This window comes from Schistocerca cancellata, chromosome 3, assembly GCF_023864275.1.
Source record: "Schistocerca cancellata isolate TAMUIC-IGC-003103 chromosome 3, iqSchCanc2.1, whole genome shotgun sequence".
NCBI lineage: Eukaryota > Metazoa > Arthropoda > Insecta > Orthoptera > Acrididae > Schistocerca > Schistocerca cancellata.
In genome coordinates, this window is record NC_064628.1 from 494,954,094 (window position 1) to 494,978,275 (window position 24,182).

Sequence of the window (24,182 nt, forward strand, 5' to 3'; positions counted from 1 at the left end):
CCAGATCTACCACCATCACCAGTCAAGCTCCAGCTTCCTGACATCATAGAGTGGTTGCTGAGAGGGTCCATTGTAACTTCAGTCCTACCAATGTAAAAGAAGCATACAGTAGCTTGGTTCCTGTGGGAACTGGATTCTGCATTGCCTGTGGCACATGACACATGACCTTAACACAATACAGTACAGTACATTACAGTATGTTGTGACACTTCACAGGGAATAGCAAATACATTTTTAATTTTATTTGGCTGACAAAATAGTTCCCCAACTTGTGGAAGAAAGCAGTTTAAATACCTCTCTCTAAACCCGGGAAATACTATGTATGCAACTGTTGTTAATGTAGTGCTGTCATCACCAGTAGCACAGGAAAGACCTTGACTCTGGCAGTAAATGCCACTTTTTCTAGGTTTTGGAATCCAAACAGCTTGTTAGTCTCCTTCAGAATGGTTTCAGGAGAGAATACTCAACCTTTGGTAGCTTGGACGTACTGGAAGCAATTGTGCAACAGGCTTTTTTGATCAAGAAGGCCATGAATTGGCCTTACAAGGATTTATTGCCATATTTGTATGGTCTTTCCCAACATTACTTTAAATATTGAGTTGACAAAGTCCTCTCTGACTACTTTGAGCTAGAGAATGGTTTCCCCTCAAGGCATGTTTCAATTGTAACTTGCCTTTGTCACAGCTATTAATGGTATAATGTTGACAAAAAGTCTTCCTGTTGTGGGATATTTGTTTGTGAATGACTTCTGTCTCTTATTCCTCCTCCAGTTTTGCAACAACCACCTGTCATTTGCTGCTGACATTTAAAAGGTTGGAGATGTAGACAGGGAAGAAATGTTTAAATTTTTTAACTGAGAAATATGTGTTCTCTTTCAGCATTCTTATGTGTTTATAACTTCCATGAACTTGAGAATGAGGCTCACAGTTTTTAATTTTAAATAAACAGTGAGATTCCTGAACCTCATACTTGATACTAAATTATTTTGTTGCCAAATTGTCAGGATGTGAAAGCATATCCCAGAAGCACTAAATGTTTTAAAATGAGTAGCCATAAGTGATACGGAGCATGCTGAATGTATCAGCTCCAATTTTACAGAGCCTTCATGCTATCTTAGCTTGATGTTTGAATGCGTGATATATGGGCATGCAAGACTATTTAGAAATGTTGGACATGGTGCATTATTGGGAAGAATTTTTAGAATCTGCCCTGTTCTGATCCTCTGAGCTGATTTCAGTGAGCTGCCACTTAACCAACAGATGCTGACTGCCCATAGTGTGATAGCCTGTAAAATATCAGTGCTACAGATGATAGCCTACTGTACTGTTGTTCGCCTATCAGTGGAACAGTTGATCGACTGTAAGCAACAAGGGATTTTTGCATTCACACCTTCTAGAAATGAGCGTTGCTGATTTTGAAGTTCACGCAAAGACTGGAACAGGTATCCACCTTAGCATCTTGAGAGTTTAAGAATTATTTTAGGTTTTGAGAAGAAATGCATCCAAAATTTAACTATTAAATCATTATAAAAATAACATTTTGAGAGGTATCACAATTTTAATGTAGTATGCACTGATATTTAGAAGCAAAGGGGACTCCGTTGGCGTTTCTCTTACTTGCCCAACCATACATTTAGGATCTGTCTTCCACATCAGAGCAGCGTATTTAGTGTAGAATTGCATGTGATCCTGAAGGTGGCAGATGAGACATCACCAAAGCAAAAAGTTTGTCATCTGTTCTGATTCTCAGAGTGCCCAACATTCATTACAGCAAAAGTATTCAGCAGAGTAAATGATATAAACAGTGAAGTGCAAAGTGCTACTGCTCTGTCAGCAGGAGAAGCATGTATCATTCTGCTGGGTAGCAGAGCCTGAGTAGATCTGAGAAAATGATAAACCAGACCATGCTGTGAGAGAGACATGTAGGAATTTCAATATGACTAGATATTCCATTCCCTTGCATACTGTCATTGCTCTATTCAGTCAGAGTGCCCAGAAATTGTGAGAAGTGGAGAGCCTGACAGTAAAGGACAATAGGCTATGGTTGATGAACCTAACTGTATGGCATGCATCATACTGATCACGTTGACAGGGTGTACTGGGCCTGACCTGCTTCCAAATTGAACATTAGTTTATATTAGATTACATTATATTAGATTAGTTTTTCGTTCCATAGATCCGTGCTGAGGAGCTCCTCGTGGATGTAGAACATGTCAAGGGGTTTTTTTTCCCCTCATGGTTTTGTACTATGTTGGAGGACTTTGATGAGAGGGTAGAAACAAATTGAATTGGTCATTGCAGAAATGGGGGAAGTCAAGGAATGTAATATTTATTTTTATATTTTTGCCTGTAACAATAAAGGTCGTAAATGTAATTTTATTGATTACTAGTTTCAGCCAAACTAAAAGCCATCTTCAGATCTGTAATATAGAAAGTTGCATATAAGAACAAAAATGGTAAGTGTTATGTTCCATCACACAATATATACCATAAAAAAATACTATGATTAGTGTACAACTGCCAAATGGTGGGACACATTGTCAAACTCATTTGAGAAGGATCGTTTGTTATTCAGTCCATTGGAATGGTGATGAATATTATCCTAAAAAATATTTAAATTGTGACTATAATATTATTCTACAAGTATGCTTAGCAAGGAAATATACATTTGGTACACAACTCTTACCCAGAATAGAAGACAGTTTTCATTTGTGGACAGTGAGATAATGCTTGCCACATTACATTACTCTAAAGTGACATCATGATGTTATGGACTCTGTAAAAAGAGATGTTTAAACATCATGTGTCACCCACGACTTAAGCCGTGGTAGACCTGGAAGGGCCTGTGCTGCGATTTGTGACACGAGTGATGTATGATGATTTTGTTTACTAAGGAAGTTTCACAGTACTTTGTTTTAGTATGGAATAGGCATCTCGTTATATGGAGTCCATAAATATCACTGATCATGATGTCTCTTTAGAATAACGTAATGTGGCAAGTATGCTCTCTGTGTCCACATGTAAAAACTGTCCGATTCTGCCAGTGTGCATTACTTACAATGGCCTTCTATTCTGGGAAAGAGTTGTACTCCAAACGTATATTTCCTTGCTGTGCATTCCTGTGCTATATTATTATTTTCATGATTTAAATATGTTTTTAGGGTAATTTACATCATTGTCACATTGGATTGTACATGTTCACACAAATTTTGATCAACTGTCCCACCATTTGGCAGTTGTACACTAACCAGTGTATTTTGTTAAGGTATGTATTTTGTGATGGAACTTGCATATTAACAATTCACATTTTGTACTTCTTAGATACAATTTTCTATGTTACAGATCTGAAGATGGCTTGTAGGTAAGCCAAAACTAGTAATCAATAAAATCAAATTTGCAATCTTGACTACTGAGGTTTTTCTAAATCCACAGCTTTAACACAACAGATCACTTATCTCCAAATTTGACCATGCCAGACACAAAGTTAAATTGCGCATGTTTCAAGCCTTATGTATCAAATATGTTCCCAGAATATTCTTTAATTGCATCTCGACCTATCTCCTATCTGCAATGGAGTATCTGTCCTGCTACAAGAATGTATCGAAACACATGTATTTTCAGCAGGTATTGTTGGAAAAAGTCTGAATTAGAACGATATAAAGTCTGAAAATGACATACCCTAAATTTCGCACTACTTTGTAGCTCGTAAGTCTTGTTTTTCCCATAGAAAGAAATGTAAGGCACTGCGTAATAGAATCTGTGTTGCTAATTTCCACCGGCCGGTGTGGCCGTGTGGTTCTGGGCACTTCAGTTTGGAACGGCGTGACTGCTGTGGTCGCAGGTTTGAAACCTGCCTCGGGCATGGATGTGTGTGATGTCCTTAGGTTAGTTAGGTTTAAGTAGTTCTAAGTTCTAGGGGACTGATGATCTAAGATGTTAAGTCCCATAGTGCTCAGCAGAGCTCCTCCCCCCCCCCCCCCCCCCCCCCCCGCCAGTATAATACAATTATACATTACAATAAAATGGAACATAATATAAAGTATCTATGTAAACCAATAAACAGCAGAATCAAGTTTGACCAAAGTCAGGGTAAGATGAAATAGCTTAACATTGAAGAAACAAGACAGATTTGCTTTGAGTACCCAGTACTGTTGGTTAATAGAGAGCTATTTTAAGTCTTACAGTAAATATTACAAAGTGAACCTCCTGCATCAGATGTATTTTTTCTCATGGTACGGCATTCCAGTTTGCATTTGATCCCCTTAGGCTTTCAGGGATTCTCCGTGATAGAGCAAATTATACAACTGCTCAACTTGGGTCTTACCTAGATCATACAGACAAGCAAATGCTGTCTTACTAATTTCTGACTTTGTATTGTCACTGTTAATGACATTTCCTTAAGATTTCACTCTCTGACCTTGATCATCTTAATTTTATTTGTTAGAGATCTGTTAGTCTTTGTAAGTGAATAATTTAGTGTCTCAAATGTGTGTTAGTATTCCCTTACACCATTTTAGTATATAAAAAAAAAAGATGGTCGTAACCACTGATGAACTGTATGCAAGCGTAGGGTTCAATCCTTTCTTAACAGTGAGTTTAGTACTAGCCCGAATGATTAACCTATCTTATGGCTTGGTACAGTCTTTCCAACCTAGTTGACATGTTGTATATCTTTAATTTATTGTTCTTAATAATGTTTCTGCAATAATCACTTTCATTACGCTTATAATTTACTGCTAATGAAACAATCTTTTCCTGTAAATTTTGCATTACATCCAATTTATCCTCCATTTTCCTGGAACTCACTTTATTGACTGTCGTGTGCACGCCCTTTGGTTACTTTAATGCAGAAAAGAGGCCAGTCGCTGACTTATACCATTTGTGAAATCATCAGGTTTCCTGCAGTAGTCTGCTCTACATTTCAGATAAACAGATTTGTTCCATTTCTGCTTAGAAATGTGCACATATCGTGAAAGAAAGCTATGATGATCTTAATTAATTTTGCCAATTTTCTTGAGCTATCCCGTTTCTGCGGTGACCTGTTCAGTTTAAATGAGGGCATTCTCTTTATTTTAGGTTGTGGCTAGTGTGGTAAAATTTTGCTTAGTGTCAAGAATCCACCCTATGCTTTTACGAAGGTGTTAATGTGTTGCAGAGTGGCTGACCTTTACTCCAGTGATCACTCAGCCACATTTTTGTGTCAAATTGGCCACATTTTCCTGTCAAACTGTATTATATCATGTCATGGAATATTGTAAGTTTTAGGACTGACATTAAAAATGATTTCAGTTTTGTGTGTGTGTGTGTGTGTGTGTGTGTGTGTGTGTGTGTGTGTGTGTGTGTGTGTGTGTGTGAGAGAGAGAGAGAGAGACGAGAGAGAGAGAGAGAGAGAGAGAGAGAGAGAGAGAGAGAGATTAACTACTATGGTACATTTTTAATCACACTCGTTTCATCAGAAATTCTAGTATGGGTGCTAAAAACCTAGCTGTCTTGTTTCCACATCATCACCGTCAATTTGCCCTGCTTGAATTGGCAGCTCATTTGTGATGTCAATGATCCATGTTATGTGGCACTGGTATCACCTCCAAAAACAGTCTGCAGCACAGCCAGGGGTACTTCAAGGGCACTGTTCTACGTCAATCTGTTGATAAAAAGTCTTGAGGAATCTTTTCTAGGCACCAAAAATTCTGTTTTATTGTGTGTGTTGTAATGGTCACATACAAATGGTCCTACGAATGCAACTAAAATCAGCTATTTAGTATTTTACTTGAGACAAATTAAGGAAGATGTTACAAACTTCAGTGGAATTGTGAAGAAACTTCTGTAGCTGTTACTTGAGTTTCGATTGCTAAGCTGGCAACGGGGTGACAATAATTTGTTTGCTGTAGTTACAGTGCCTGAAACTTTTTGCTTATAAGAACTCCTCCATGCTCTCCACCAAATGACAAACACAATATTTTTTGTGGATTATAGCACTTCACTTTAATAAATTCAAAAGTACAAATGTCAAACTATTGCAGATTGGAATAAAACTGCACTAAAAATCAACTAACTTGTTGGGTTCATTGCTGCACAATAAATAGTTTTAGAGGACAGGTTCATGGCTGTAGGCAATCTAGAGGAATCCTTTGTAACAACCTGGAATCCCAAACCCCTCTTCTGCTTCAGATTCATTGATGACACCTGTATGCTTTGTACCAAAGGTGGGGGCACCCTAATCTGCATTCTTCCAGAACCTCAGGACCTTCTCCCTATTCACTTCACCTGGTCCTCCACAGCCCAACAAGTTTCCACCTCGGCAATGGATACATCAGTGCCTCCATCTGCATCAAATCTACCAACCACCATCAATACCTCCACTTAGACAGCTGCCACTCATTCCACACTGAGAAGTCCTTTTCACACAGCCTAGCCATCCATGGTCATTGCATCTGTAGTGACAAGCTGTCCATCTTCAAATACCTGTATGCAGAGAGGTCTCACTTAGACCTTTACAGACCCAAATTACCCTTGCAACTTTTTCTGGAACCAGATACCCTGTGCATTGTCACTCCAGTCTCACAGCATCCACTCACATACCCACTATCCAGCCACAAAGGGGAGCACCTTTGTCTTGTCTCAGTGCCACCGAGGACTGGAGAAACTGAATCACATTCTCTGCGAGAGTTTAAACTACCTCTTGCTGTGCCCTGAAATGAGAAATATCCTCCTCATTATGCTCTCCACATGTCCTACAGTGGTATTCTGCTCTCCATCCAGTGTATGCAGTATCGTTGTCTATCCATACTCTAACCCTTTGCTCCTAACTCATATTCCTGCAATAGATGTAGATGCCAGACCTGTCACATACATACTACCAGCTACTCCAGTCCTGCAACAAGCACCTCCTACCCTGTCAAAGGCAGGGCTGCCTGTGAAAGCAAACATGTGATTCTACAAACTAAGCTGCAACAAATGTGCTGCTTTCTACATGGGCATAACATCTAACAAACTGTAGCTGTGAGACACTTGGACTATCTACTTGCTGAGTATGTTGCCCAACATGTGTCATACTGGTGGCTGTTTCTCTGTCTACGCCATCTGGATTCTTCCCACCAACACTAACCAGATGAAATTACTGTCTGCAGCCATGTCAACTATGTTAGTGTTATTCACTCACTCTCCAGGTTCGAGTAGTTTCACCTACATTCTTTTTCAGCCTTTTCATTGTACATGAACCGTGACTTGGGTTGCCAACTTTCATGAGAGAAAAATAATGTATCTTATTTCAAGAAGAAGTGAAATATATTAGTTTGCTCGGGGAAACATTTTTTTGCGTGTTTCACATTAAGGAAATCTCAGCAGGCCATTACTAGTTACTGTGCAAGCTGTGAGACATGCTGAGGGCCACTTCATATGAGTGGTAGGTTACTACTTATTTTACTGCCCCTCCACCTCCACCTCCTCCGCATTCCCCCCCTTCACCCCCTCGTTCACCCTCTCCCTCTCCCTTTCACCCCCTCGTTCACCCTCTCCCTCCCCCTTTCACCCCCTCGTTCACCCCCTCCCTCCCCCTTTCACCCCCTCGTTCACCCCCTCCCTCCCCCTTTCACCCCCTCGTTCACCCCCTCCCTCCCCCTTTCACCCCCTCGTTCACCCTCTCCCTCCCCCTTTCACCCCCTCGTTCACCCTCTCCCTCCTCTTTCCCCAAACTGTAGCCACTGTCATCCAGTGTCATTTGAAGTTTTTCCATCAGAATGGCTGTAGTGCTGCCTGGAGTCACAAGATTTGCCTGGTGTGAAACCGGACATTAGCTGGGTGCCAAACAACTAGCAAACTTCCAACTATATTCAAAGACTCGTTGCTGTGATAGAAGTGCACCACCATATTGGACTCGCGATCTGTGATGAAATTCTGTAGATTTCACAAATTCATTATGCAAAAACGTAATAAGAGAAAGTTATTTGTGCCAGGTGCAAGTTGCTAGTGGGCAGCTATGTTTACTTTGTTGCTGTGTTGGTTTTTGTGCATTTGTATGTTGCACCTAGTGAACATGCAGCACAATGTTTACAATAAGCTCACTAACTTAGATTATTGCTACCACTTGCACTCTTTTTTAATGTAGATTTTACAGTTTTCCTTAGAGACAATTGCATATTGTTTCCCATTTTGGATACCCCATTGGTTAATATTACATACCATCTTTATAAAACATTTGATTGTGTACACTTGAACAAGCGAGTAATGAACTGTAGTCTGACAACAATCTGTTGGATGGCATCTGGCACATGCCAATACAGCATTCCCACAATGGCTGTCACTTCCCCATTGGTTAAGACTCGGACAGGCAGCAGACTGCCTACATATACAGCATACATTATTGCTCACAGTCAAATAGCAGTGGGTACGATTCGGCATTATAGCTGTTAAACACTATTCTAACACAGCAGATGAAGTTGTAGGTAGTGGGGAGTGGACATGGTAATTACAATGATAAATAATCACTTGAACTCCCGTCACTTACTGTGAATACTTTTATTCTTGCACCGTGTATACAAAACGAATAACATAGAGCATGTACTACAGAGAACTGATCCGGCAAAGATGGAGTTGTTCTTGATGTGGTAGGGTGGAGTTATTATGGGCGGAGGGGTTAGAGCCAGTGGTTTTACATCCCCACAAAGTGATATGTTGTGGTGGCATGTGGCAATGGTAGACAGTTTGCTGTGATTGAGAGAATTTTGTTCCAAGTTGTGAACTTTCAGTTAACAATTGTAATCAGGCTATAATTAAGTAGTCTTACTAACAGTAATTTTGAAATTTGTTGTGTGAACAGGGCAATTGGGTTTGACATCATTAATTTGTATTTGTTCTTACAGTTGTGACAGTGAATATATGTTTTTCATTACATTCTTTGGTCCAGAAGTGCATACATTAAAACAAATGGACCATCAGCTACTTTTGTTGAGTTCATTAATTTGCTTCTCAACAGGTTCAAGCTGGACAGACTCCAACAGTAGAAGTTTTGAAGCTAATGGAAGCATTCAGTGATGAGGACAATTACACTGTATGGTCTAGCATCAGCAACTGCTTAAGCAAATTGTCAATCCTACTTTCTCACACAGATTATGAAGATCTTTTCAAGGCATATGGACGCAAGTTAATGGCCAGGGTTGGTCAGAGGCTTGGATGGGATCCTAAAGAAAATGAAAGTAAGGAAAAAAATAATAGTTTTATTATTGGCTTATATTGCTGTTATTCACTTTATGAGGGTGCTTAACTAGATGAATTGCCTCATTTATATTCAGTACAGAAATTCTGAGAAATATTGTAAAGTATTGTTATTTTTATATTGTTTGTCCATTCACAGTATGACCATATCGACTATCAAAACATAAGAGACTTAGGATACGTTATAGTTATGCTTTTCTAAACAATGTTATTGTCATACAGATAAGATTCTGATCTCATTCCACTTAAAATCATGTTCTTATGTGAAACAAATGGCTTAGGGGGCAAGTGCCAGGCTACAAATCGAAAGCTTCTGGATTTGATGCCAGTCAGTTAAAGGATTTTTTGCCACTTAACACTTTCTCAACCTCTGATAGCGACTTGTTAATATGTGAAATGTTAAATTGCACTGTGGTTTGGAGTCGATATTAAACTGTTGCTCTGTCTATAAGTGGTTGTGTCAGCTGGTTCAAAAGTCAGTGTAAAACCTCCAATAGGACCATGTCCGGTAAACCCACTATGGTGGTCAAACTAACCTTTGGCTTCCTGATCACTTTAAGTGGTTTTGTTTCCCAAGTTAGGTTTCCATGGTTGCACAATGAATGTTTTGCATGACATCCACTGCGTATTGAAACATTACTGCCCCATATGGTGTGACCAGTCTAATTATAGTGGCTGTCAAACTAAAATATAGTTATTCATTTCCCCAACTCAAAGCAGTTGTGTGCATCACGATTAGCCAAATGGTGATGGGTCGAACCAAACAGTTGCAAAGTAATTACATGATGCGTATGTTTTAGGTAGTTCACCTAATTCTTTGCAAACGAAGTAATCATATGAGAGCTGTGGAAAGGGCATCATAAAAATCATTGTATGGGATTACATTTCTTCATTGCACAGCAGACACTCAAATATCCAGCTTGTGACTATCCGACTTCCATATCATTTGACCTACTTAATCCAGCCTACTTCATTAAGACCACAATAATACTGCTCCATGATAAAATGAGGATTAATTTATTGAACATAGCAGTCCTTTCCAAAGCTTTAGCAGGCAGCTGCAGGCTACAATGCTGTGTGGCCTTTCAATATGTTTTATGCATATTTTGTGCTTCTAGCATATCTGGAGGCACAATTCTACAATACGTACTGTATTGTTAATATTGAGTAAATTAACAGGACCACAAACCAGAAACTATAATAGACATATGTAAAGAGCAGCTCTGTGTTCTTTGTTACTTCAGTTCCACATCAGACATTAAAAGTATAAGTGTTATTTTGTGCAGTCCTTTGCATTATAAAGAATCCAAAATGGATGATATAAAAAAGACAACAACACTTATAGTGACTATTGATATGCAACCACACTGATAATCCAAAACATTAGGTCCACTGCTCACCGCAATGGATGCCGCCTGATGGCTTTGCAGCCATGTGACATGGTAACAAAGTATTCAAGTGGAGTAGACGTGGATGAGCTGCAAATGGGAAAATCCAAAGTGGCTTTGACAAAGGGCAGATTTTTATTACGCAGAGCTTGTGAATGAGTATCTTGAACATTGTGAAAGTGGTCAAATGTTAATGTGCTACTGTCCTGAGCATCTACGGATAGAGGGAGGAGGACAGTGAAATTACCACTAGGCACAAAGAACATGTCGTTCGGAGATTTGTCTGTTCTGTAAAGTAGGATAGACGATGGTCTGTGGCACCTCTGCCAAAAGATCGCAGTGTTGGTGCATGCACCAGTGTTTCAGAGCACACCGATTATTGTACATTGTTGAACATGGAGCTCTGCAGCATACCACTCTTATGTGTTCACTTGTTGACCCAATGACATCATCAGTTAAAATAACAGTGGGCATGGGACCATTGGGATTCGATCTTCAATAAATGGAAACATGTTGGCTCTTAAGGTGCATCACATTTTTGATACCCTAGGTCGATGGTCATCTCCACAGACACTGTCATTGAGGTGAAAGGCGGCACGAAATGTGGAGTGGGCTGTGAATGCTGGCTGGTGGAAGCAGTGTTATGGTATGGGAGACATTCTCCTGCACTTGCGTAGGATGTGTGGTAGTTACAAAGCCAATGTGCACTCCGTGCGCATACTGGGTGGAGTCATTCCAGACATGGAACGGGTCCTCCCAGATGCCATGAAGAGCGCAGGGGCAGCCAACTGCAGGTGGTGGCTCACGTCGGTACCAATACTGTGTGTCACTTTGAATCAGAAGAGATTCTATCAGGTTTCAAGCAGTTAACAGAAGTGGTAAAGGCTGTCAGTCTTGCTTGCAAGATGAAAGTAGCGCTGACCATTTACAGCATAGTCGACAGGACTGAGTGCAGACCTCTGGTACAGAGGCAAGTGGAGGGTCTGAAACAGAGGCTCGGGCAGTTCTGCGACCATGTAGGCTGCAAGATTCCTTGACTTGCGCCAAAGGGTGGTTGCCACTTACCAGGTCAGGAGTCCACTACACACAGGAAGCAGCTACACGGCTAACAGGGGCTGTGTGGTGTGCACTGGGCAGTTTTTTAGGTTAGAGGTTCTTGGGAAAACACACAAAGGGCTTCAGTCACAAAGGGTGAAGGCCAAACACAGGAAGAATGTAGATCAGGAACCATCGGTATAACAGTTGTAAATTGTTATAGCTGTGTTGAGAAACTTCCAGAGGTCCAGGCGCTAGTAGGAAGCACTGGTGGTCAAATCATTACAGGCACTGAAAGCTGGCTAAAACCGGAGATAAGCTCAGCCAAAATTTTTGCAAAGAACCTAACGGTGTTCCAAAAGGATAGGCTGAACGTTGTTGGCAGTGGCAAGTTTGTTGCTGTTACAAGTAGTTTATCTTGTCGTAAAATTGGAGTAGATAGTTCCTGTGAGTTAGTAGGAGTATGGGCAAAGATCATTTTTGGCAACTGGAATAAAGTAATAATTGGCTCCTTTTACCGACCTCCCAATTCAGACAATAGAATTACCGAAAGGTTCTAGTTTTCTTGAGTTTGATTTCAAACACGTACCCAACTCGTACGATTATAGTTGGTGGTCACTTTAATTTATCCTCAATATCTTCGCAAAATAGATGTTTAATTCCAGAGGTACACATAAAACATCATCTGAAATTGTGTTAAACACATACTCTGAAAATTAATTTGAGCAGTTGGTTCATTAACCCAGTTTAATAATAAATGGTTTTGTAAACACACTTGATCTCTTAGCAACAAGTAATCCTGAGTTAATGAGCATCAAAACAGATACAGGGATTAGTGAACACAGGGTTGTCGTAGCGAGATTAAATATTGTAACCCCCAAATCCTCCAAAAATATATGAAAAATATAATTATTCAAAAAAGCAGATAAAAATTCACTTGAAGCCTTCCTGAGAGACAATTTCCACTCCTTCCAAATTAACAATATAAGCATAGACTAAATGTGGCTTGAATTAAAAGAAATAGTATCAACAGTAATTGAGAGATTTATACCAAATAAATTAACTAACGACAGAACTTATCCTCCTTTGTACACAGAGCTGATAAGAACACTGTTTGCAAAAGCAACGAAACAAACATGCCACATCTAAAATCCCCAAGATTGGCAATCTTTTACAGAAGCTCGAAATTTAACGTAGACTTCAGTGTGAAATGCTTACAATAGTTTCCACAGTGAAACTTTGTCTCAAAACCTGGCAGAAAATCTAAAGAGATTCTGGTCATATGTGAAGTATGCTAGCAGCAAGACACAATCAATGCCTTCTCTGTGCAAAAGCAATGGAGATACTATCGAAGACCACATATCACAGTGCTGCCAGAGGAGAGTTACTAAACACAGGCTTCCGAAATGCCTTCAAAAAAAAGAGATGAAATAAATATTCCAGAATTTGAGTCAAGAACAGCTGCCAACATGAGTAACGTAGAAGTAAATATCCTCAGAGTAGTGAAGCAACTTAAATCACTTAATAAAAGCAAGTCGTCTGGTCCAGACTGTAAACCATTTAGGTTACTTTGAGAGTATGCTGATGCAATAGCTCCATACTTAACGATCAAATACAACCATTCGCTCAACAAAAGATACATACCCAAAGCCTGGAAAGTTGCACAGGTCACGCCAATATTCAAGAAAGGTAGTCGGAGTAATACACTAAATTACAGGCCCAAATCATTAATGTCGATATGCAGCAGGATTTTGGAACATACATTGTGGTCAAACATTATGAATTATTGTGAAGGAAACAGTCTATTGACGAACAGTCAACATGGATTTATAAGACATTGTTCTTGTGAAACACAACTAGCTCTTTACACACACAAAGTGTTCTGTGCTCTTGGCAATGGATTTCAGATTGATTCCTTATTTCTCCATTTCCAGGAGGCTTTTGACAATGTACTACACAAGCAGCTTGTAGTGAAATTGCATGCTTATGGAATATTATCTCAGTAACTTGACTGGATTCGTCATTTCCTGTCAGAGAGGTCACAGTTCACCGTAACTGACGGAACGTCATTGAGTAAAACAGAAGTTATTTCTGGCATTTCTCAAGGTAGTGTTACAGGCCCTTTGCTATTCCTTATCTATATAAACAATTTGGGAGACAATCTGAGCAGCCATCTTAGGTTTTTTTGCAGATGACGCTGTCGTTTATCGACTAATAAAGTCATCAGAAGATCAATACAAATTGCAAAGCGATTTAGGAAAGATATTTGTATGGTGCTATAATTGGCAATTGATCCTAAATAATGGAAAGTGTGAGGTCATCCACATGAATGCTAAAAGTAATCCATTAAACTTCGGTTACACGATAAATCAGTCAAATCTAAAGGCCGTAAATTCAACTAAATACCTAGGAATTACAGTTACGACAACTTAAGTTGGAAGGAATACATAGAAAATGTTGTGGGGAAGGCTAACCAAAGACTGTGTTTTATTGGCAGGACATTTAGAAAATGTAACAGATCTACTAAGGAGACTGCTTAGAATACGTTTGTCCATTTACTTTTAGAATACTGCTGCGCGGTGTGGGATCCTCACCAGATAGGTTTGATAGAGTACATCGAAAAACTTCAAAGAAGGGCAGCACGTTTTTTATTATCGCAAAATAGTGGAGAGAGTATCACTGAAATGATACAGGATTTGGGGTGGACATAATTAAAAGCTGGTGATGAAATGCCATCAGTCTCTAAGCGTTCCACGTCTCAGTGCAATGCAAGGAAGTATGATCCTAAATTGTTCTCTTCCCTGGTCACACCATGGAAGGAACACCAGGCAAAGGATGGCAGCAAACCTTATTTGCCCTAGTACCTCATATGTACGTGAGTTGATGGGGCTCCTTTGTCTCGATGAAGCCTCAGTTTTTTGTAGAGCATGCGGCGGGGTGGTTCGTCACTATGTTTGATTGCACTGTGTGAAGCAAGCTGCAGAAATAATGTCCACCTACCTCAGTATAGCGTTCATTCACCACCCGTTGCTCTACATTCGATGGTACTATGTAGACAATGGTAAAAGCAGTGTTGAAGAAAACCATCAGCCATACTTACGATTGCAAAGTCCGCGTAACTCAGGTAAAAAAAATAAACTTGTAAATCTCTAGTACTAACAGGCAAAAATGGATGCTTCATTGAAAATGTCCGATTATCGATACTAATGTTTTTATTGTCTTTTAGTTATGGTGTCAACAAGCCCACATTTACGTCGATAGCAAATCCACTACTAGTTCATGCAGCTTATATCACATGCTAGACAGTCTAACCACCCGACCACAACAAAGGTCAAAATTTAATAATGATTGTGGTGCTGCTAAATACTGCTTTTTCAGGCAACAACAAAGTTATTATGTGGCAGGTGTCATTAGAGCACAATTAATCAAGTCATTTCGAGTAACAATGAATAAACTAGGCACTCATCTTTTCGTGTTTCCCATGCTGGTCTCGTTGTAAAAGCATGGCTCAATCGTCGAAAATCTAGGTGGTGGTGATTCCAAGCTCGGATGCAAAGAGGCCTAGGTTTTATTCTGCTATATTCAAAAGTTGATAGATGTGTTTCACAAACCATTCTTGAAGATAAAACCTGTGAAAGTTTGCACAATGGTGATGTAAAAAAGTAATGAGCACTCGGAATTTAATTACACTTCTTTTTTATTACTTTTGCTGCAATATCACTTAACACACAAAACATCACTTCACAATACAAAACATACTTGAAAACATCTTCCACACAAAGAGGGAAGGAGAGGGAAGGCCGAAAGGATGTGGATTTTAATGGAGAGGGTAAGGAGTCATTCACATTTTATAAGCTGACTACAATATGCATCTTTCCAACATGACATCCAAGACTTGACTTTTTCAAGGTCCGACACTCTAACAAGTAACTAATTATCGCTTACGCGCCCAAATATCAGAGTTACAAGTATGACAAAGATCATAGTGACAAAAGGAAGAATACCCATAAGAATAACATCTTTGCAACACAAACATATTGATGTATCAAAGTACCTCTACATTAATGAAATCAAATCTGAATGTTGTCTCAGAAATATGTTAACTATTCTACAGAAACACAGTAGAATATTGTTGTTATCAAGAGGTTGAGTTGAGGTGCCGTAATGGTTACGTAATTCAAGTACCATTAGAACAGCCAGAAAAGCACTAAGTCCAACCCAAAATATTACAAGATTAGTACAGTCAATACTCTGCTATGAAATGAGTTTCACACTCGGTCCTTTTCTGTGGATCCTTCAAAAGAAGATGCTCGCCAAAAATGTTCTGTAAATGCATACTGAACATGCCACACAGAATTCTTTACAAAGGCTGATAGTTTCACAAGTGGTTTTCTCTACAACAAACACTCCAGAATCTCCCAAACTTCACAGAACTGTCCGTAACTGCATCTGCTTTAACAGCGATATAAACCGAATGCAATATAACAGTCATTTCTTCATCTTTTACAAATAATTTTCTCGGGCACGTCTAACATGACCTCAACTGACAGCTAGTCCATGACAGCATGAATGCTGTTTCTTTCAGGGCATGTAACTCATCCCAATGCGTGGGAAAGACTTTAGTCTCATTGGTTGATAAAAACGAACAGCCAATCAGATTAATCTTTCATGATCATATTCGCGCTCAAACTGCTTTACTCCAGTCAACATTTGCAGATGCATCCATGTCATTTCATGCTGCAAGTATTAGCAAAATGTTCCACTGAACCAAATGAAATGAAAACGAACAGGAAACTATGCTTGAAATATACTTTAGAACTGATTCTCCTCTTATTACCTTTCTGGCTGCCTTATTACAAAAGCAGACGCTCATAGACATATGTCGTCAGCCAGTTGGGGGATTTTCAGTTTCTCATGACATCCTGGTGACGTAACTCTTGCTAGTATATACAGTATAGAATTGAAATTTTGACATATGTCCCGCCTACACACTCACATTCACTCTCATGTAATCTCACCCTAACACAAAATATAAATATTAACTTTTAAACTGTTATTTCCATTATGAATGGAAAAATTATCGAAAGTTTAGAATTGAAAATCTATATAAAATAAATTTGCACACTAAGAGTGCTATTACTGTTTTCATTTAACAAAATAAATATAAACTGTTCTTGTTACTATCTGAATTTACTTTCTTAAGTTTCAGTTAAGTACTTTTTTAATATTTTTTGTATATCTCCGAAAACTATTATAGATAGAAGTATCAAATTTTGATACAAAGTTCGTCTGAATAATAAAAGGTCATGTAGCAAATTTGGAATAAAACAGCTAATATTTAATGTAGTTATTTAGTTTCTTAGGTGAGGTGAATAAGTGATCTTAGTATGCGCCACAGTGAGCATTCTCACAGTCCGCTTTATCGACAGGTGTGGCTATGGCGCATACAGCAGGCCACATGCTGGCTGCCATCAAATACTACTATACTGCAGGCTTCCAAAACAGCCTGCCATGAAGTAACAAACTTACTGCAAAAATCTGCAGTCGAGCAGTAGCTGCAACGCTACACACCCCCTTAGAAACTAAAAATTTTGTTGATCATATTTTTATGTTTCTTACAAATTTTTGCTGTAAAGTTTTTCATTCATTACACCGACACTTTTCATTAAACTGTTTTTCCAAAAAAAATCTTTTTCATTTTATCAAATTATTTAAATTACACCACATCACAACAAGAGATATCTATTTACATCAATTGTTAATGGCTAGGGCTTGATGACGTACAGGAAATTAATTTTACAAAAAAAGAAAATTATTTTTCATCAGCTGAAAACAAATAAAACATCTAATTTTCTTACCGGATTCTTTACAATTTAATACTTTCTTATTCAAAGAATGACTGCAACCAATTTCAACCTTCAAAATTTTCATATTACATTTTTTTTCTAAATTCTTTAAATTTTCAAACCATTGAGGAAAATATATATAAAAACAAAGATGATGAGACTTAACAAACAAAAGCGCTGGCAGGTCGATAGACACACAAACACAAACATACACACAAAATTCAAGCTTTTGCAACAAACAGTTGCTTCATCAGGAAAGAGGGAAGGAGAGGGAAAGACGAAAGGATGTGGGTTTTAAGGGAGAGGGTAGGGAGTCATTCCAATCCCAGGAGCGGAAAGACTTATCTTAGGGGGGGAAAAAGGACGGGTATACACTCGCTCGCTCGCGCGCGCGCGCACAAACACACACACACACACACACACACACACACACACACACACACACACACACATATAGGCACAAGCAGACATTTAATTTAAGCAAGGTACTGTTACAAATATTGCTAATTCAAATTTGCTCTTTCTTATCCCTCTTTCAGAAAATCAAAATTCACTGCTTGCCTTCACACAAATAAGCTACTGTACACAAAGAACAAAATAATACATCATAAAATATCCTGCCAAGTTATCTCCGCCACCATCTGCGGCTCTGAAAAACATCATTACTCATTACATAAATAAACACAGAATTATTGAGCGCTGTCCATTTCGTCCGGTGCGTCCGTTGGGGTCTGAGTGATAATCAGGTTGCGACCGGTGCCTTCATCTGGTTATTCAAGGGTGACACATTACCCAGGAAGGTTAAGGTGATGGTTTACTGCTGTGATCTCAAGCCATATATCCCTCCCCAGATGTGGTGCTTTAAGTGCTGGGAGTTCGGCGATAAGTCTTCCCACTGTTCTTCCCTCTTTCCTGATGAAGCAACCTTAGGTTGCGAAAGCTTGGAATTAGTGTGTGTGTGTGTTTTTTTGTGTTTTTCATTGTGCCTATCAACATACCAACGCTTTCTCGTTTGGCAAGTTTCAGCATCTTTGTTTTTATATATATTTTTCCCACATGGAATGTTTCCCTCTATATATATTTTTCCCATTGCGTCGTCTATTCTTGACACTTGTGAGGGTGTTCCTGTCTGTGTTTTCACTAATGAAGTAAAATGAGTATGGGTCATAAGCACTTACTCTGGAATCACAAAATGGCTGATACTTAGTGTCCAGCTCTGTCTCAACCTCGGGTACTCCATCAGCACCTGTAATATACCGTATATCTCAGCATCCATTCTCAATCATATATGTAAAATTTACTGTCCTCCATTTTTAATTCTTATTTACTCAAATAAATTCTTTCTCAGGCAAATTCATATTTAATTGCAATTTAACATCTCGTTACATTTAGTATTAATTAAGTCAGTGAAAAATGAATTAACTTCTTTTAAAAATTTTAATAATGCTCTCAAAATTGGCACTACTACAGAAATCATATTGTCAAAATCTGTGCATAATTTAAGCAAGGTACTGTTACAAATATTGCTAATTCAAATTTGCTCTTTCTTATCCCTCTTTCAGAAAATCAAAATTCACTGATTGCCTTCACACAAATAAGCTACTGTACACAAAGAACAAAATAATACATCATAAAATATCCTGCCAAGTTATCTCTGCCACCATCTGCGGCTCTGAAAAACATCATTACTCATTACATAAATAAACACAGAATTATTGAGCACTGAAAACAGTTCAGTTCACATCCTGCAGTCCTGCAGCACCTCCTATTTACATCATACTAAAAGAGAAAACAATTTTATCGCATTACTAAAATTTACTTATGTCGACTTCAGCAGATTTGAGACACCTCTTACATTCTACTATATACCAAAATTATCTGTTGTTGTTGTTGTTGTTGTTGTTGTTGTTGTTGTGGTCTTCAGTCCTGAGACTGGTTTGATGCAGCTCTCCATGCTACTCTATCCTGTGCAAGCTTCTTCATCTCCCAGTACCTACTGCAACATACATCCTTCTGAATCTGCTTAGTGTATTCATCTCTTGGTCTCCACCTACGATATTTACCCTCCACGCTGCCCTCCAATACTAAATTGGTGATCCCTTGATGCCTCAGAACATGTCCTACCAACCGATCCCTTCTTCTGGTCAAGTTGTGCCACAAACTTCTCTTCTCCCAAATCTTATTCAATACTTCCTCATTACCGTATTTACTCGAATCTAAGCCGCACTTTTTTTCCGGTTTTTGTAATCCAAAAAACCGCCTGCGGCTTAGAATCGAGTGCAAACCAAGCGGAAGTTCTGAAAAATGTTGATAGGTGCCGCCACAACTAACTTCTGCCGTCGAATATATGTAGCGCTACACAGGCATCCTTTGTAGGCACAAAGACAAATACTGGCGCCAAAACCTCTGCGTCAGTAAATAAAATTAAAAAAAAAAAAAAATTGGAAGACGAGCTTTTTTCTCCGCCCGAGTTTCGACCACTGCTTTTTTATACATAATCCAACGAAGTAAACACAAATTCCGTATTGTTCATCTACGAATTTCAATGTACTACAAAAATCCGACTGGTAATACTGGGATTTTTGTCAATATGGCCAACTCTACGTTCTGAATTTTTTCCTACCTGTGAGAAGAGATGGTTGCTAATAGGAACCTGATGAAATGTGAATCACATGCAGTATTCTCTTCACCATAAGAATAATACGAATATAAACATTTTGCCATGTATTCTTTCGTGTTTGCTTCTATCTCATTTAAATCCTGTCTGCCAAATAAACTATGAAACTAGAGTGAGACAACAGCAAACGCGGAAGAATATACGTATCGTGTCATGTTTATATTCGTATTACTCTTATGCCTAATAGTGATACAGTCAGAAATGAAGCACGGCAACTGACTAGATTTTTAAATCTAAGATGACTAATTTCTGTGCAGAATTTGATGTACTAAAGAAGCAGCCGCAAAGATTTTCAAACGGAGAAAAATTTTCGCCAAACTCTCGTTCAGAACATGTTCTATCATATGCAGTCTATTATTTGGTTCTTGTTGATCATTATCAAAGAAAGCAGCAGTGTAAGTAACAACAAATAGCAGTCTCTTGCCATTGTTTCGCTAATGAGACGATTCCTCTCTTTTTTAAATTGTAGGCAGCGGTAGCGCGCACAAAAGCAAGCCATGCCGCGAGCAGCGACAGGCCGTAAACACGCACTATCAGAATGCGACAAACAATGCATGACACAGTATAGTAATGCATTTTCAGCTTCGAGTGACTGACGTAAACACCTATAACATAGAAAACGGCACTTATCAGATCAAAGCAAAATAAGCAATCGATTCAAACCAGACGTAGCACGTAAAAAAGGAAGGGTATCCGTATAAATACGGACGGAGCGCCTGATGCATAGCAATGGCTACCTGGTAAAGCTTAACTGCTAAGCTTTCAACTCGAACCAAACTACTGTAGCTGTATTGTCATTCATTCGACCTAAATTGTGTCTCATATTACAATGGACCAACTTTGTTTCGATTTGGAGCTGCGGCCTAAAACTTTTCTCTCCCCTTGAATTTCGAGTCTCAAATTTCAGGTGCGGCTTAGATTTGGGATTTTTTTTTTTTCTTTTTCCTTTATTTCGAGTCTCATTTTTCAGGTGCGGCTTAGATTTGAGTAAATACGGTAGTTATGTGATCTACCCATCTAATCTTCAGCATTCTTCTGTAGCACCACATTTCGAAAGCTTCTATTCTCATCTTGTCCAAACTATTTATCGTCCATGTTTCACTTCCATACATGGCTACACTCCATACAAATACTTTCATAAATGACTTCCTGACACTTAAATCTATACTCGATGTTAACAAATTTCTCTTCTTCAGAAACACTTTCCTTGCCATTGCCAGTCTACATTTTATATCCTCTCTACTTCGACCATCATCAGTTATTTTGCTCTCCAAATAGCAAAACTCCTTTACTACTTTAAGTGTCTCATTTCCTAATCTAATACCCTCAAAATCACCCGACTTAATTTGACTACATTCCATTATCCTCGTTTTGCTTTTGTTGATGTTCATCTTATACCCTCCCTTCAAGACACCATCCATTCAGTTCAACTGCTCTTCCAAGTCCTTTGCTGTCTCTGACATAATTACAATGTCATCAGCGAACCTCAAAGTTTTCATTTGTTCTCCATGGATTTTAATACCTACTCCGAATTTTTCTTTTGTTTCCTTTACTGCTTGCTCAATATACAGATTGAATAACATCCGGGAGAGGCTACAACCCTGTCTTACTCCCTTCCCAACCACTGCTTCCCTTTCATGTCCCTCGACTCTTATAACTGCCATCTGGTTTCTGTACAAATTGTAAAGTTATTGAAATTACTAGGGTCCACTTTAAGCTAACCTCTCTGTGGCTTCCAAGTCATCTCAAATATAAAAATAATCTATTCTACATAAAGTCCTTATAAGTTTACTGCAGATCATTCTTGACAGCTTCTGTGGCTTTAGTGAAGTCCTCACATTAGACATACATTTACATAAGGAATACATTGTTATTGGCAAAGAATACAAAAAGTCCATGTAGAAACTTTGAGCATAATCCATGCCACCTCTGTGGATCTGCACTTCTCGTATACAATATTTAAGGAATACAAGTTATTGAAATTACTAGGATCCACTTAAGCTAACCTCTCTGCGGCTTCCAAGTCATCTCAAATACAAAAATTCTTTTTTACTCGTTAGGCAGGCAATCCTCTGTTGCCTCTGACACCTTACTCTTACAACATCTTTACAAGTCACAAAAGCTTTTAAAATCTCTTGCCATATTACTGTATTGTCACATTAAAGCAGACTTTTCATTCCTCTCTCTTTCTGGTTAGTGCTTTTAGTTTCTACTGGGACACACTCTCTCTGTATACCTTGTACTACTCCACAAACATTATTTACTGACACTATTTACATTGATAGGGAAGAAAAAAAGATGATAGTCAAAGTTCTGAATGAAGAAGCAGAAGATTGACAATACTAAAAGAAACAGAAATAATATTGTCAATGACTCAAGCACCTAGTGTATGTCAAACACGTAGCATTGCGTCGAGTGCAACGCCCTCTGAGGCCTTTAGTTACTGCTACTTAATGACTGCTCCATTATGTTGTCGTTCAAATCACAGGCATTGCCACCCCCTTGCCTCTGATAGATCTACTTCTCTCTCTTCGGCATACTCATAATAGCCTTCAGTTAATTTAGCTGTCCTGCAAAGACGTATTGGCAAATCTTGAGAAATAGAAAATCTTTCTCCAGTGAAATGAACAGTTATGGTTTCACCCTGTACTATAATTACTGCCACCAGACTTCCAAAATCTAATCCACCTTTGTATTTTTGTAAAAAGTCAGCACCTACCAGCATATCATCATTAAGTCCTTTAATAATCAAAAAGTTCTGTTCCAACTGACCCCCACCTAGAGTAATGGGTATCTTCAACTCTTGCTTAACTACCTTTTCGCTTCTACCAGTGGCCACAATAATGTTTAATCCACTCACCACTGGCAACAAGACACTTAACTTTTTCATTAAAAACCATTACCTCAATTATAGGTTGTCTAGGATTTATTTTTAGACATTTAGATTCAGGCCCGTCTAGCAAATCATGCACCACCTCTTGTCTGTCGAAACCTACCCCCTCCTGTGGAAATTAACTGTACATTTATTGACTCCTTTTCCACCTTATTTCTACTACTACTAGCCTCTTTCACTAAGTTACTCATAATGGAAAAAGCATTTCCATCTTTTTCCTTTTTCCCCCCATATATATTCTGTTTCTGCAACCCTTCCTGTGGTGTTCACAGAACTATTTATATTACCCCCTTCTTCTTCCTCTCCTCATTCCTCATCTTCACTTTCTGAAATAACTCCACTTACATTATTCAAAAACTCCTAAACCCTGGTCATCCTCTTTCTCCTGCATTTCCATAATATTAATTCTACAATCTACAGGTAGCCTCATCTGTTCTGCGGTGCTGATCCACCCCCACATCCTGATCTACATATTTACTTTCTAAAATAAGTTCCTCTTTAAAATGGTTCTGCTGATATCTGTCTGAACTTTCACTCTTACAAAATGGTACTTCCTTTTCTAAAGAAACAAATTGTTTAGCAGCGTCACTCTCCTTAGCCCTTCTATTTTCGTTAATATTATTTTCAAAATACTGTTTAGTAGGTGCCTTCTTTGCATATGGTTTTGCTAGATGGTTTTGCTAGATGGTTTAGCTAGATGGTTTATTCAGTAATATTTACATCTGCGAGTGCCAGCATCATCACAGACTCCTAACCGTGTAACTGCTGTACTCCGCCATCACCTCTGATGTTTCTACCACCTAACAGGTGACGCTCATCAATTGCGTCACCGTCTCTTAGCTGATTGCACAGGGCATGCCGGTCCGGGTTAATGAACCTGCCCCTACTGGCACTTCCCCCTTCTTCCCCTTCCTCTATAACCATTCACTGGGGGCACTGAAACCATGTTTATACTGACGTCTGCTCAGTTTTCACTGGGTCTAGTGGGAGGCCCATATTCTCTCCTAGCACTTTCTTCTTTTTTAAGAGGTTCTCAACTCTTTCCAAATAATGAACAAAACAGTCAATGTTATCCCTGGGAGCAGAAATGATCTTATTTCGACAATACAGTGGCAACTTGCTTTTGATCCCCAT

General features: G+C 38.8%; 1 protein-coding gene across 4 annotated transcripts in view; it reads left to right on the plus strand.

Moving 5' to 3' along the window:
* LOC126175264 (puromycin-sensitive aminopeptidase) overlaps nt 1-24,182 on the plus strand; it is a 164,266-nt gene that overhangs the window by 105,397 nt on the left and 34,687 nt on the right. For all 4 annotated transcript variants that reach the window (XM_049921908.1, XM_049921906.1, XM_049921909.1 and 1 more), the window contains exon 10: nt 8,971-9,190. In XM_049921908.1, the coding sequence (XP_049777865.1) occupies nt 8,971-9,190 (220 nt within the window). The remainder of the gene's footprint in view (nt 1-8,970; nt 9,191-24,182) is intronic.